The sequence below is a fragment of the Artibeus jamaicensis genome, unplaced genomic scaffold, assembly GCF_021234435.1.
Source record: "Artibeus jamaicensis isolate MK-2021 breed Jamaican fruit bat unplaced genomic scaffold, CSHL_Jam_final contig_240, whole genome shotgun sequence".
Taxonomy (NCBI): domain Eukaryota; kingdom Metazoa; phylum Chordata; class Mammalia; order Chiroptera; family Phyllostomidae; genus Artibeus; species Artibeus jamaicensis.
The window spans coordinates 6,456,512-6,470,855 of record NW_026521506.1 but is presented as its reverse complement, the minus strand read 5'-3'; the positions used below and the strand labels follow the sequence as shown (position 1 = coordinate 6,470,855).

Sequence of the window (14,344 nt, the reverse complement as noted above, 5' to 3'; positions counted from 1 at the left end):
ATACTTTTTGGAATCACTGAGTCATAAGGCAGTTCCACTTTTAATTTCTTGAGGATTCTCCATACTATTTTCCACTGTGGCTGCACCAGTCTGCATTCCCACCAACAATGCATAAGGGTTCCCTTTTCTCCAAACCCTTGCCAACATGTGTTGTTTGTTGTTTATTGATGATAGCCATATGACATGTGTGACTTAGTGTTTCATTGTGATTTTATTTTGCATTCCTCTGATAACTAGTGACATTGAGCATTTTTTAATATGTCAATTGACCATCTGTATGTGTCCTCTTTGAAGAAGTGTCCACTCAGGTCCTCTGCCTAATTTGTAATTGGATTGTATTTTTTTAGGTGTTGACTTGTTTATATATTTTGTTATTTCCTAAAAGTTTTTTAATGTTTTCTTTTTTAAAATATTTTTTATTTTTAGAGAGAGGGGAAGGGAAGGAGAAAGAGAGGGAGAGAAACATCAGTGTTTGGTTGCATCTCACATGGCCTTTACTGGTGACCTGACCTGGACTGTGACCCAGGTATGTGCCCTGACTGGGAATCAAACTGGCAAACTTTGGTTTGCAGGCCAGTGCTCAATCCACTGAGCCATGCCAGCTGGGCAACATATATTTTGGATATTAACTCCTTATGGGATATATCATTGGCAAATATGCTCTCCCATTCAGTAGGTTGTCTTTTTATTTAGTTGACGGCTTTCTTCACTGCAGAAAAGTTTTTAGTTTGATGTAATCCCATTTGTTCATTTTTTCTTTTGTTTGTTTTGCTTGCAGAGACATATTAAAAAATATTGTTACCAGAAATCCAAGATTTTATTGCCTATCTTTTCTTCTAGGAGTTTTATGGTTTTTGAATGTTACATTTAATTGGTTAATCCATTTTGATTTTATTCTTTTTTTAAATCCTCACCAGAAGATATGTTTTTATTGACTTTTTTAAAAAAGAGGAAAGGGGAGAGAGAGACATTGATGTGAGAGAGAAACATTGATCAGTTGCCTTCCAAACCCACCCCCAATTGGGGACTGAACCCACAGCCTAAGTATGTCCCCCGACCAGAGATCAAACCCACATCCCTTTGGTTTGATTGAATCATTCATTATATAGAATGATTCTCCAACCAACCAAACCACCTGACCAGGATTGAGTTTATTCTTGTATGTGGTGTAGGAAAGTGGTGTAGTTTCATTTTTTTTGCATTTATCTATTCAATTTTCCCAACACCATTTATTGAATAGATTGTCTTTATCTCATTATATGTTCTTGCCCCCTTTGTCAAATATTAATTGACCTTATAGGCATGGATTTAATTATGAGCTCTCTATTCTGTCGTATTGATCTATATCTGTTTTTGTGGGAAATAATGGATTTGAGTGAGTTTATGAGGTGGAATCAATTGGATTGAGCCTGATTGATATGAGGAAATATTAGGTACAAGAAGAAAAGCAGGTCGTCGGTAAGAAAAGAAACCTTGAAATTATTGGGTTTGGATGATATCTATATGGATATTAAGCCATTAGATCAATGGGTCTATAACTTGTAAGAAAGGTTTGGATTAAAGATATGGACTTGGGAAGAAAAGCATCAGTTCTGGGAATTAACTACATGATGCATAAAATTACAGAGAAAAAAAAAAGACAGCCATGGTTGGAATCATAGGGAACATCTAAATTTAAGACACAGACAAAGGGTATCCCTTGATGGAGTGTCTTCATTAGTTTGGTTTGCTATAACAAAAAAATACCATGGACTGGATGGCTCAAACAACAAACATTTATTTCTCACAGTTCTGGAGGCTAAAAATCTGAGATCAAGTTGCCAGGAGATTCTATCTTTGATGAAAGCCTGCATCCTGACTGCCAACTACCTAATTCTTGCTGTCTTCAAATGGTAGAAAAAAATTAGAAATATTTCTGGAGCCATTCATGAGGGCTCTACTGTCATGAACCAATTATTTTCCAAATACCCCACCTCCTAATACCATTACTTTGGCCATAAGGTTTCAACATATGAATTGGAGGGCATGAAAACAATCAACTCTTAACCAAAAGACTGACAAGACAAAAGTGAGTAAGTGCAAAATCAGGAAATAGTGATGTTACAATGTCCAAAGTTAGAGAGCATTTTCAGGGTTTACCCTTTAATACTGAGTGTTATTTAAGTAACAACTTGATGTATTGTGAGAAGGAAGTGATTTATAAATGCCTAGTGGCACTATTGCTCATTAAATATTATCTCTGTAAGCTCTGACTCATTTAAAATTGGTGTATGTTATGAACTTTGTGTCTCCCTATTCCTTATAGGCCTTACTTGTCTCTCAAGCACAGAAGTAGATTAGACTGAGAAATAGTCTGCAGAGGAAAAATGTTTAGCAATGAACTTGGTAATGGAGTCTTCCCTAGTCATAAGATTTTTTACAGGTTCTCTTGGAAAAGTTAATAGGACAATAGCACGTTACATCTGCAGTACTTTTATTTCATTGCTGAATGAGTTACACTGTATTTATTTTTTCCATGCCTTAAAATTCAACTATTATTGAATTTTATGCTGTCATGAGCAAAGACCAAACACTAATAATATTTCATATACTAAATGTTTTGTTCACTAAAAACTAGCATGAAGAAAAAAACATTGGTTTTGAGAATGTTATTTTGGTCCTAACTGTACCACTCAATTGCTATGAAAACTACAGACACAACAGAGAAAATATTGTAAATGTGAATCTTCTTCTCTCATTTACCATCTAGGGTTTTTTCTGGATCTAATTTACTCATAATTTTCACTTTAATTGTCTTTCTACTTCACTTGCATACTGTAATGCTCATTGAGGAAATAAAAGAATTACATATTTACAGGAGGCTTTAATTTGGAAGTATTTGCACACAAATTGCTTGTTAACAGTTCTAGAAAACAGTGGAATGCTCAACTGATCCAGTTTAGCTCTCTCCTAAAATCAAATCATTAATGCTAAATGTCAAAGGATTAAAGAACTCTAGGTTGGGTAACCTTGGCTATATTGCAAAGGAAAAAATATATTTTCCCTCTATCCATATTGGATCTCAGGCTGGAGCTCTGTAAATTAGACAGCTAAAAGGAAGATTAACAAGGGAAAACAGAACAGAAATTTGTTAATATGTATGTTATGCATATTCATGGTAACTCCCAGGGATCATTGAAACTTGGGATTATATAACACTTGAACAAAGAAAACACACATTTTTAGGGATGTGACAAGACAAAGGAAAATGACTTTGAGCTTCTAGGGTAGCAAATTAGGCAAATACATGGAGAGATTTATAGCAGATAAAAAGTAGTTATAACAAGATTTGTTATGTATATTCCTCCGATAATCTTTCTGAACTGGTAATGGTCTAGAGTGTTCCTCAGTGATTAACTTATGTCCTTCCTTGTAGAGAGGGAAAAGAAGACACTCATATAATTATTTACCCTCCTTTTAGGCAAATAGGGGAGGACAGAAAGCTTTACTTGTGTAGTCATGCATCACTTAACAACCAGGATATATTCTGAGAAACATGTTGTTAGATGAGTTCGTGATTGTGTGGACATCATAGAATGCACTTACACAAACCTAAATGGTATAGCCTACTACACACCTAGGCCATGTGGGATAGCCTATTGCTCCCTGGTTACAAACGTGTACAACATGTTACTATACTGAATACTGTAGGCAATTGTAATGCAATAGTATTTGTGCATCTAAATATATCTAATCATGGAAAAGGTACAGTAAAACTGTACCTTTTATTTATGAATACTGATATATTAATAAATAATCAACCTGTATAGGACACTTACCACGAATAGAGCTTGTAGTACTGGAAGTTACTCTGGGTGAGTTAGTGAGTGCTGAGGGAATGAGAAGTCCTCAAACATTACTGTATACTACTGTAGCTTTTACAAACACTGTGCACTTAAGGTACACTAAATTTATTTAAAAATATCTTCTTTCTTCAACTATTATTGAGTCCTATACTGTCATGAGCTATAACCACATATTAATAGTGTTTCATATTCTAAATGTTTTGTTCACTAAAAACTTACATGAAGAAAAAGTCTTTTCAGGCATTTGTTTTCAGAATAGGGAGTTTTCATTCATATTGAATATTTCCTCTGGCAAGTAATTTTCCTTCACAATCAGCTCATCTAGAATTTCCAAAAATGCTTCAGCTGCCTTTGTATCAGCACTCACAGACTCACCACTCACTTTCACATTATGTAAAGAATAATGATTGTTGAATAATTTAAACTACCAGAAGTGAGCAGTAAATTCAACATGGTAGTTAAACCCAGCCTTTTCTCTCAACATAGCAAATTTTTTTGCTTTGGTCATGATCTCACGATGCTGAGGGGGACATGCTTCTGTGTCTGGTCTCCAATTCAGTTTATTAGAAGTTTCTCCGTGTTTAATATAGGCCCTGCTCAATTTTTTGTTAGTCTCATTGTCTTCAGTGAAACAGATCCTCTAACAGTTTCCATCACTTTGTCCTTCTTCTTTAAGATTATAGCTATAGCCTTCATTAGTGTGGTTTAGTGGTTGGGCATCATCCCACAAAGTGAAAGGTTGCCATTTCAATTCTTGTTCAGGGCATATGCCAGAATTGCAAGTTTGGTCTCCAGTAGGGGGTATGAAATAGAACATCTTGGTTCCAGATAAAAGATGAAACTCTAGGATAACTTTGAAGCAAATGGTTAGGAGTCTATTACACAAATTATTAAGGAAGCAGATTCAGGAAATTTGATGAGTACAGATTCACACACATTCACATTTTTAGTTTGAGTTTAATATGGAATGTTCAAGTGGCAATATCAAGTGTCCAGATAGAATTTGTTGTTTAAGGAGAGAACTTAGAGATGCAGCTCTAGAATGAATTTGTTTATAGGTGAATATTGAGTCCATGAATATAAAATGCAATTTTCTAGGGACATAGTGTAGAAGTTGACTGAGATGGAATGTGAAGAAAATCCAATTCAGCAGTGGTCACTGAGCAGATGGGACTCCTCTCATTCACACACCTCCCTCTGCTTCCTCAGCAGCCATGTATGATAAACCTGATATGACCAAGGTTGAGAAATTCGATAAGTTGAAATTGAAGAAGACAGAAACACAAGAGAAAAATCCACTGCCTTCCAAAGAAATGATTGAACAGGAGAAACAAGCAGGCGAACTGTAATGAGGTCTGCACTTGCCAATATGCACTGTACATTCCACAAGCATTGCCTTCTTATTTTATTTCTTTTAGCTGTTTAACTCCATAAGATACAAAGAGGTTGGATCAGTTTAAATGGCTGTCCTGACCCTTTTCACATCAGAAATGCCGACAATGAAGGCCACCCCTGCCTCTCCCAGCGGTGTCTCCAGCTGGTGGGGAAGAAAAAGAATTTGAGGAAGGAAAGAATTTGGTTGGGGAAGGAAGAACCTGGGTAGGATGACAGTGAAATCTAGAGTATAACCAAACTGGTCCAAGGTGTCCTGCAGGCTATAAAATGCAGTTTAATTAGAGTGCCATTTTTGGTTAAAATAATTTTAATTATTAGAATGCACATTTTTAACATATACAAATAAGATTTTTTAACTGAAAGAAAAGAAAATCCACATTTACTGGTTAAATGTTGTTTAGTGATTCAGTTAAAATAGTTAATATTTCAGGAATGCTTATTATGTCCAAATTTTGATGTGAAGTATTTAACAATGAAATTCTCATCTAATCTTCAAACTTATTATAAATGACTTTACCAAATCACATATCAAGGAAGTTATAGAACCAGTAATTTGACTTATCCCTTGTCCTTGACGATTGTCCTGTGCTTTCCAAATGTTTATTGGACAGCCAGGCACATTAAAACTGACTTGAAATACAGCAGAAAAAAGACAGACAATCCTGCTGTATTGGTACCTACTTACGATGATACAGGCCTTAAATTGGTAAACTCATTAATAAAAACATAAGCCAAAATTGTGTTAAGGGCTATGAAGAAAATAATTGGGATAATATGATAGTAGATGTACAGATGGGGAGACATACATTAGATAAATCAGATGAGGAATGCAACTTTAATAGTACTTCATCTGACACTTGAAAAATGAGAAGATTACAGGGAAAGAGCTTCATAAAAATAGAGAAATGTAAGTGAAAGAGCCAGAATGAATGAGGAAAGAGTGGCATCAGAGGAGACTGGAGAAGTAGGCAAGAGTCAAACTACATAAAGCATTACAGGTTGCAGAGAGTTGTTTAGATTTTATTCTAAGAAAATTGGGAAAACATTGCATGGTTTTAAGGAGAAAAGTCACATAATCTAATTTATACATAAAAATATCACTCTTGTTGTTCTCTAAACAATATATTGGAGGGAGGTACAAGTAAAAGAAATAGTAAGGCCAAGATGAAGTTATTGTAATGGTTCATGCAAAAGATGATGGTGTTTTATTTTAAGGTAATGTCAGTGGGTATGAAAAATAGATGGGCTAGAAAAATATTCTGGTAGATATTACAGAGTTTCCTGATTGATATGGAAGGTAAGGAAAACAGAGGAATAAAATGATTTGTATATTTGGGGTCCAAGCAACTGTGAAGATGTCATTCCAATTTACTGAGATGGGGAACATTGGGCAAGTAACGAGTTGGTGAGTGAGAAATTGATAGTTATTTTGGCATTGGCTGAGATTGACTCATTTGTTAGTTACCCAAGTAGAAAGGTCAAGGAGAAAGTCATTAAATGTCTGTAGCTCTGGGATATGGCCTAGATTATAATTTTGAATTTAGAAAGTCATCAACAAATAAACCTATGGATAAGCAAGATTATTTAAAATGTGAGGAGACATTTAAAACAAGAAGAAAAGAAAAGAAATGGAAAGGGACTAAAAGAGAATAGAGAGTTAAAATGTTTGTGATTCAAGATTAAGTTACTTTATTGTTTTGGGATTGGATATATAAAGAGAGCTAGCACTGAAAAAGGGTAGCTAGTGCAGCAAAAGTATATAACAATTCAACCACTTTCTTCTTAGACTATTTCTCTCTGGCCTTTAGTGACAATATACATTCCTGGTTTTCCTTCATTACACAAAGGATGTGATTGGCCTTCAGTAGGAAAAGGTAAACTTCTTCCATGATAAAAAGAGGAAGATAGAAATATAAATTCTGATGCCTTTCATGATCTCAGTAAAGTACAAGGTGGTATAATAAGCTAAGGGTAAAGATGGAATGGGCTGGGGACATAATTACTGAATATGATTAAGCAGGGTTGGTTTAAGAAGTAGAGTAAGAACCGAGAGAATGATATGGAAACTGAGGGAAAGAAGAGTTGCAGATAGATAAGGATGATCTGTATTATCAAATGTTTCTAAAAGTTAATTAAGGTTACAAAAATATTTTTTTAATATTTTTCCTTAGAGGGGAAGGGAAGGAGAGAGGGAGAGAAGTATCAATGTATGGTTGCCTTTCATGCGTCCCCTGCTGGGAAGTGGCCTGCAGGGAACCGGCCTGCAACCCCGGTATGTGCCCTGACTGGGAATCGAACCACGATTGTCTGGTTCACAAGCCCGCGCTCAATCCACTGAGCTACACCAGCCAGGTACAAAAGTATTTTACATTATGAAGTTATTCCTATCCTTAATGAAAGTAGAATCAGCAGAATCAGAAAGGTAAAAGCTATAAAGTACAGAGGCCTGGGGAGGCATGCAAGAGGGCAATAGAAACTGTGAGGGAGGACAGACTTTTAGGGATTAGTCAGGAAAAGAAGAGAAATGAAAACTGCAAGAAAAGATGACTTCCTTGAAGGAAGAATTTGTTTGATTTTACTATCTATATTTTGCTTTTTTTTACCCAGATTTATTGAAAAATAATAGATGTGATTGAACATGTGAGTACAGGCTAAAGGGAAGTATCCAGTAAAGGAGAGACTGATGGAGAGAGTGGAGAGGGGATGGTTGATAGAAAGAAGACCTTGGGAAAACTACCTGGGATGAGGTCAACAACACAAGTGGAAATTATTGTAAATATTACAATGTAGTTATTGACTATTCTAAGAACACTTATAAGAGAAGGTTGACCTCCTAACATTTACTGAAGTTCCCCACTGTACAGAACTATAATTTTGTATGCTTAAAGGTATTCATTAATATTTCAATGTAGCTGAACATTTTTATGATTAGTTTCTCTTAAAATTGTTTAATTGGTTTGTTATTTCCTGAAAAAATATTCATAATGAGATATATGTGACTCTTCTTTAAAATATCTCCTTTAATATTTCTTTCTTTATTATTTATATCATGAAGAATTACATACTAACATATTTTATTTGACTTAACCTGGAATGAATATAAATAGCATTCTGGACGAAGAAAAAATACTGACATTAACTTTACTTGTTATGCTTCTGCTGAATACCTCATTAGTGCCTTAATTCATACAGAAAAGGTTAAAATGTACTAAAAGGGACAAGTCCTAAATTGAAATCATTGTTCACTCTTGCAGTAAGGTACAATCATTCTGGGGAAAGAAAAATATGTACTAGGTAAGGGTCGTCAGAGTTGGTAGCTGAATTGAATTACAATTGTGGTCCTCTGAGAGGCAGGGGCATCAGATAGATACAAAGGGACCTGATTGAATATGATCACGTCAGTTGTCTGGGAAATAGAAGAACTGGACTGGAGAAGATATTGTAATGTCCACTTTTACAGGCTTTTTTAGAACTTCTGTATAACTAAAATATCACTTTTGGAGATACTGTAATATTTTCTGAATGGAAATTAAAATGAAGGATCGAATGGATAGCTGTTTTTTTTTCTTCACATCATGTCTTCTCTAGTTAACTGTGTTGGCAACAAGGATTCTCTGAAGAGGAAACCACTGATGATATTTGTATATTTAAGAAACAAAACCTTTCCTTTTGTAGTCACACTTTTGCAGTTGTCATATTATGCCTTCATAACTACCAGGGATGTGAATTAGACATAAATATGGAAACCAGAAAATCCAATCTTCCAAAATATTTTCAAGTTGATTTATCTCTACCTGACCCATATACATAGAACCATAATGTTTCTTGCTTAGAATTGTCATTTACTCCCACACTATAAATAAAATAATTCAGTTAAATTCTAGTGTTAACTCAGATGGAGAGCAGGATGACGGCTAGTGAGGAAGAGGTTAGAGGGTAGAGGGATTGAGCAAAAAGCAAAAAGAACTCATGAACATGGACAACAGTGTGGTGATTGCAGGGGAAAAGGAGACTAAATGATAATTAAAAAAATACAGTAAAGACTAAATTTTAAAAAAGAAATGAAAAAATTCAAGTGTTAAAATAAATCTGATAGTATTGTGAGTTTCAAATCCCAAAGAAGAATCCTTTCTCTGGGTACCTTTCTCCAAATATTTTATTTTTTCTGTAGTATTTACTTAATTAGAAAGTTAACTTTCAAGTTGTAGACTATAGGTCCAAAACAGTTTTCTTGGCTGCCCTTAGGTCGAACAAGCAATAACATACATAAGCAGAGGCCTGGGGATGTTATATTGGAAACACATGTCTTCCTGGTTTCCATTTACAGCTAGCAATATTGGTCCAGCTAATAATATTCTCTTTTAGGCAGCTTAACTGATATGAATTAGACACCTATTTTTCAAATATATAAAACTAAGACAGCCCTGGCTGGTGTAGCTCAGTGGATTGAGTGAAGGCCTGCGAACCAGAGGATTGTGGTTCGGTTCCCAGTCGGGGCACATGCCTGGGTTGCAGGCCAGTTCCCAGCAGGGGACACACAACAGGCAACCATACGTTTATGTTTCTCTCCCTCTCTCCTTCCCTTCCCCTCTAAAGATTTAAATTAAATTAAATTAAATTAAATTAAATTAAATTAAATTAAATTAAATTAAATTAAATTAAATTAAATTAAATTAAATTAAATTAAATTAAAAAAGAAAACTAAGACATAAAATATATTACATTATTTCAACAATAGTACCATAATACGTTTTAATAAGTAACCCATACTAGGCTCTAACTAAATAAAAAAGTATCATGCAGGTGCAGTCACTATTTCATGTGCAAAGACATCATTTAATTACAAAAGTACAGTCTCTCCTTATCCAAGTTTTCAGACACCTATAGTCAATTGTCACAGTTTGATGATTCAGGATCACCCAAAGCTGATGATCCCTCTTCTGATGTGTCATCAGCAAATCAGTGGTAGCCTAATTCTATGTCACAGTGTCTAGGACATTCCCTTCACTTCATCTCATCATATAGGCATTGCATTATCTCATATCGTCATAAGAAGAAGGGTCAGTCAAAAACAGTAAGATATTTTGAGAGAGAGAGAGACCACATTTACATAACTTTTATTACAGCATATTGTTAGAATTGTTCTATTTTATTATTAGTTATTGTTGATATCTTACTGTGCCTAATCAATAAATTAAACTTTATCATAGTTATGTATTTAAAGAAAAACAGTATATATAGAGTTTGGTACTATCGTAGATTTTAGGCATCCACTGGGGGTCTTGGAACATATGCCCTGAGGATAAGGAAGGATTAATGTGTTTGTTATTTAAAGATTTATTTATTTATTTTTAGAGGAAATAGAAGAGAGGAAGGGAGAGAAACATCAATGTGTGGTTGTCTCTTGAGCACCCCCTACTGGGAACTTGGCCTATAACCCAGGTATGTGCCCTGACTGAGAATCTAACTGGCGACCCCTTGTTTTGCAGTCTGGTGCTCAATTCACTGAGCCATACCAGCCTGGGCTAATGTATTTGTTATAACGATATAAAACTTTCCAGGTTTCAAAGAAATCACACACATTGATTTGATGCCTACCACAATGTGTTGGATCCTGGCTGGCAGGATCCATGTATGTTGTGGCTGCTCATGAACAAATACACATGGACAACAGAAGTCCTGTGGAGAGAAAGGGACAGCATGGTCACTCAGAGGGTGAGAGGGCCAGAGCCCTCCAGTCCCTGCCTGAACAAGCTTTTATTACTTTTCTGGGTTCTTTACATGGAGGGTGGTCCTCATTTATTATGCACAGGTTCACTGCAAAGGATTACCTTTTATATATAACAAAGGAAAGAATGTTGCTAACTACTTCAAAGAGAAGGATGTTACCAATCAGGGGAAAAGTGGTTGAACTGGTCGCACTCCATACTTGGGAGGTTTAGCTCAGACTTTAGGAAGTTGCAGTAAGCCCTCACTGCCTCAATTCAGGGTGATGGAGTTTTAGTCAAAGCAAGCCTCATAGTAGTCTAGGTACAATGCAGGACTGATTCCCCATGGGAAAACCTCTGCATGGGCGTGGTCCTGCATGCCACTCCCTCCCCACTGGTTTTCCACGTGGAGGCTGAGCTACAATTCCATGCCATGCGAAGCAGTTCCCTACACCACAACTGTATGCTATAGGGACCTGGGCATTAAGAATAGTAAGCCAAGGCAAAAACTAGAAAGTAAAATACATTTATAAATGTATGGTGGAGATGGTCCATATTGAAATAAGAAAGCTGAGGTCATTAGGTGCAAATGCTTTGTTTCAAGCAATTTGACTTCTAAGAATTTCTCCTATGGAAATATTGTTTGGGGGAAATTATTGACCAAAGTTAAAGATTATCTTTTTTTACAAGGCCACAAAATAACTAATAAGTAATGTTTGTAGGACAGTGAGTCGAAGGTTCAAATCTTGAAGAAACAGACATTAATCAGACATATTTTTCCTCAAATAGTTTTTATATGTACTCATAACGTTAGTAATAATCAGATATTTTCCTCAATGTTTTTCAGACCTCTGCTAGTGTGATTTTTTTCTTGAAAGTTTCAAATGTTCAATCACAATGTAAGCACTATATATGTACATGTTCAGTTTTATAAGGGGGAGACAAAAGATGTTTTTCATGTTCAATCAAGTAATGGTACACAGCTTGCTCAATATTTTCCCTTCTTTCAGTGTGTTTTGAAAATACTTCTTTATTTGTAACATAAGAAGACATCCAATGAGAACTTCATTTTATCAGTGTAGACACTGAGGGGAAAACTTTGTATGTTTGCTAACAGAAATATTTGTTTTAAGCATGTGATAATTCTAAAATATCTAATGCTGTCTTTTCCTTCTCTCTTTATAAAATATCTCATAGAACTTATAAACATCTAAATTTCACTATTCTACACTCTACTGACAATACATGAAGTCCATTATGTTCACATATAAAAGAAGCATTGTCACATGGAAAATAGCTAACACTTAGTTCTACAGAGGCAGTATTGTCTGATTTGATCCCCTCACACACATGCAGCTGTGTAAGTATGAAGCACATATATACTCACACACAGTAGCAAACACTGCAATTAATATCTTTCTATCTGTATTTATCCAGATGTCAAAGGCAGCCTCATTTGTAATAGTAAACATTGAAGACAATCTAAATATATGTAAATATGGTATTCAATAAATGTAATAGAGCATTGAAGTAAATGAAAAACTATGAACCTAAAAAAAATAAAACCTACATTTAATGAAATAAAAGATTTCTACTATGAATTTAATATATTTTTAAGAAAAAAATATATACATATATACATCCATATATTTATGGAAAGATATATAATAAGCTATTAAAATGGTTATCTTGAGATTATGGGACAACTCCTAAAATAACTTAATAGATTTTTTTTGTAAATGTCATTACAACACACATGAATTAATTACTTAATAAGAAAAAGTAAATATATAAAATAAATAAGTTAAAGAATATATATACATGGGATAATGGCATCATTTACCTACATAAAATATGCACACATATGTTTATGTATGAATGAAAATGCTAGTACTATAAATACTTAATTCTTAATAGTGATTTTTTATCATTATTAAGGGGCCAGGTTATTGTAAAAATTCCACTTTCTTTTTTTACCGTATTATTTTTTAAAGTATATTTGATTTATTATGCTATTACAGTTGTCCCATTTATTCTCCCTTTTATTCCCCTCTGACCTGAACTCCCCCTCCTACCAGCATTCCCCCCCTTAGTTCATGTCTATAGGTTGCACATATAAGTTCTTTGGCTTCTCCATTTCTTATACTATTCATAACCTCTCCCTGACTATTTTGTACCTACCATTTATGCTTCTTATTCCCTGTACCTTCTCCCTCATTCACCCCCCTGCCCATCCCCACTGATAACCCTCCATATGATGCCCATTTCTATCACTTTCTTTATAGTGTTTGAACCATTGTGCATTACAGGGTAACCTGTACATAGTGATCTTACTTAGTACATAGATTTAGTCATTTGTTATTATATGAAGTCTTTGTGGAAAAAGTCCAGCTACTGTTAATATGAGAACAGACTGTGTGACATTGATGTAACCTGGCAGCCAAAGAGACTGGAATGGAATGCAAATAGGTAAAAAATGTTGACTTCACTGTACTAGTCAGTGGGGGTGGCAGACACTGTTGTGTGAGCATGTGTACTGTGTGGCCATCACATTCAAAATGGCTGAGTGAGGAGAGCCGTGAATCTGTATCATATTTTGTGTTAAGCTTGAACGTTCCTCCACATAAACTATTCAGATGATTAAGAAGGCTTCAGCTATGGGCAATTAATTGGTGATTAGCAGCTTCATCACAATTGCCCACTCAAGCATCACATATTGTGCAGAGGTTTTTGGTGAAACATCAAATCACCCAGGACACTCAGCCATCCTACAGCCCAGATTTGGCACCCTGTGACTTCTAGCTTTTCTCAAAACTAAAATCACCTTTGAAAGAGAAGAGATTTCAGACCATCAAAGAAATTCAGGAAAATACAATGGTGCAGCTGATGGTGATTGGGAGAACTGTGTGAGGTTCAAAGGTAATTGATTTGAAGGGCACTGAGGCACCATTGTCCTATGTACAATGTTTCTTGTATCTTGTATCTTCTTCAAAAAATGCCTCTATTTTACATATTACATGGCTGGATACCTTCTGGATAGAACTTGTATATTTATAGTTAATTGATCTTGATGAACTAAGTTAGTTTTACTAAATTAAACACTCTATAGGAAATATACAGATATTCTGTCATTGTTAGAACTGGTGCTTGGCAATCCCTTCCATGAAAATTTCCTTATAGGTAAACACGGCTCACTTCCGTGCACAACCACATAAAAAAAATTACAACTAAACTATAGTAAAATTATAACTCAGAACTATCAGAAATCAAGTTGAATGGAAGTCCAACAAACACAGAATTAAAGAAACTACATCCATCCAGACTCTTAGGAGGGGTAGAGATGTGGATCAGGCTGGTCCTACATCCTGGAATGGTGGATAAAAACTCAGGAGAAAT

General features: G+C 35.1%; 1 protein-coding gene across 1 annotated transcript; it reads left to right on the top strand.

Annotated features, from left to right (window-relative positions):
* The first annotated feature begins 5,041 nt into the window (after window positions 1-5,041).
* On the top strand, window positions 5,042-5,194 carry LOC119045876 (thymosin beta-4-like). Its single transcript, XM_037140729.2, has one exon. It carries the CDS (start codon window positions 5,060-5,062, stop codon window positions 5,192-5,194), a length of 135 nt encoding a protein of 44 aa, XP_036996624.2. The 5' UTR covers window positions 5,042-5,059.
* Window positions 5,195-14,344: the final 9,150 nt, after the last annotated feature.

Coding starts and splice junctions, on each gene's coding strand:
- LOC119045876 (XM_037140729.2), top strand. CDS start 5,060: ATGTATGATAAACCTGATATGACCAAGGTTGAGAAATTCGATAAGTTG.